General features: G+C 65.6%; 1 protein-coding gene across 1 annotated transcript in view; it reads left to right on the forward strand.

The window, feature by feature from the left end:
- Positions 1 to 1,929, forward strand: part of GSDMD (gasdermin D) — an 8,069-nt gene that overhangs the window by 3,183 nt on the left and 2,957 nt on the right. Inside the window, exons 4-5 of the mRNA XM_010854540.1 lie at positions 892 to 1,108; positions 1,282 to 1,475. Coding sequence (XP_010852842.1) covers positions 895 to 1,108; positions 1,282 to 1,475 — 408 coding nt within the window. The 5' untranslated portion in view covers positions 892 to 894. The remainder of the gene's footprint in view (positions 1 to 891; positions 1,109 to 1,281; positions 1,476 to 1,929) is intronic.

A 1,929-nucleotide genomic window follows, 5' to 3' on the forward strand; every position in this document is an offset into this window, starting at 1 on the left:
GGGGGGGAGGCCAGCACCTCTGGGTGGAGACCAGGTCCTGTCACCTTCCTTGGGCTTCCCCAAGCCCCCCAGGACTCCCCGCATCCCAGACCAGCTGGGGAAGCCCCAGGCCTCTGGGAAGGGGGCTCCCTCCGAAGTCTGACTGGTTTGGGCTTAGCTCCAAGGCAGGCACCTCCAGGTGCCCCTGGGCCCACTCTGGGATCTCAGGCCAGTGCCAAGGCTTATGGGCTTCCCACAGCCAGACGTCCTGGGTCCTGAGTCAGGCCCACAATGGCTCCTGACCCCTGAAGACAGACGAGTGACTCACAGAGCTCTGGGCACTGAGGAAGCCCTGGAGGACAGGCCTCGGGGCTGGGGATGCTTGGGCCCGGCCTTGCCTGGGCCTTCGCACCAACTGCCCAGGAGGCAATGGCTTCTGCCTGCTCCCTGCTCTCTGAACACCTCGGCCAGGAAGGCAGCTGCTAAGGCAAACAGAGCCCCAGCCTCACCCTGCCCTTTCTCGGTGGCTACTTTTCATGAGCAGCCCGAAGCCTTGTTGAAGTAGCAAAGTGATGGAGGGCTTGGTGGGCGGCCAGGGATGCCCCCTCCCCGACAAGCGCTGAGTCCAGGGCTTTCTTGGGCTTCCTGTGGACACTCTGGTCACAGGACAGATGGTGTGCATGGCTGGCCCGAGTCCCACGGAGGGCTACGAGTGACATCCAGCCTGGAGGCGCTTGGGGACCCTTGCAGAGATGGACAGTGGGTGACAGGGTGTACTTGGAGGCCGGCATCCCAGGCCTGGCCAGGCAGGACTGCCTCGGAGACACCCGAGCGGGTACCTCTCCACTCTTCCCCTCCCCTGCCCTCTTCCAGCCCTGAGGGTGGAAGGCCTGACCAGCTGCCCTCCTCAGGAGCATGGCCTCAGCCTTTGAGAAGGTGGTCAGGAGCGTCGTCCGGGAGCTGGACCACAAGGACCTCACCCCTGTGGACAGCCTTTGGAGCTCCACCAGCTTCCAGCCCTACAGCCTTTTGAGCAGGAAGCCCTTGAGTTCACGATTCTGGAGACCGCGCTACAAGTGTGTCAACTTGTCCATCAGGGACATCCTAGAGCCCGACGCGCCGGAGCCAGGTACCCGACTGGTACTGAGTCCAAGTCATGGGTGGGCGGGGGGTGGGCCAGCCGGCTCCCGCTCGGGCCCCTGGGCTCTGTCTCCAGCGGGCAGGCGCTTTCCAGAGGCCCCCTCCACCAGGCAGGACAGGCAGCAGCTGGCAGGCAGGGCCTCAGCTGTGCTCTCGCTCCAGCGCTGGAGTGTGGCCGCACCTTCCAGTTCCATGATGCGATGGACGGGCAGCTGCAGGGCAGCGTGAAGCTGGCAGCCCCAGGACAGGGCAGGCTCTCAGGCGGGGCCGCGGTGTCCGGCAGCTCCAGCGCCTCGATGGACCTGTGCACTCTGAGAGTGACCCCCAACACCTGGGAAGCCATGCACCACGAGAGGTGAGCCCCAGGGCTGCGGGCCCACTGACCCTGGGCAGCTGACCCTGGTCAGGCCCTCGAGGCCACAGCAGTCACAGGGTGTCTGTGCAGGCTGAGGGATGTCCCAGAGTCAGGGGCCGTGCAGAGACCAGCGGCTGGGAAGGAGGCTGCCGAGGTCCTGGGGGCCTGCATCCTGCAGGTCGGGGGGCCAGGGGTCAGACTGAGCTCTGCGGCAAAGAGGCTGGGGTGGAACACATACAGGGACCCTGGTGAGAAGGACGGTTAGCTCAGCACACAGACGTGAGATCTGAACCCAGGGAGTGGAAAGAGACAGCAGACAGGTGAGCAGCCAGCCTCAGGGTGGGCCCCTCCAGAGGCCCGCAGGCTTCCCCATCCCTTCTTCCTGCCCCCCGTCTGCCCACAGGCACTGGAGCACCCAGGGGATGGGGCGATAGGGGTCCCGTGCCGGGGCATCC

The sequence above is a fragment of the Bison bison genome, unplaced genomic scaffold (assembly GCF_000754665.1).
Source record: "Bison bison bison isolate TAMUID 2011002044 unplaced genomic scaffold, Bison_UMD1.0 scf7180017853412, whole genome shotgun sequence".
Classification (NCBI taxonomy): Eukaryota; Metazoa; Chordata; class Mammalia; order Artiodactyla; family Bovidae; genus Bison; species Bison bison.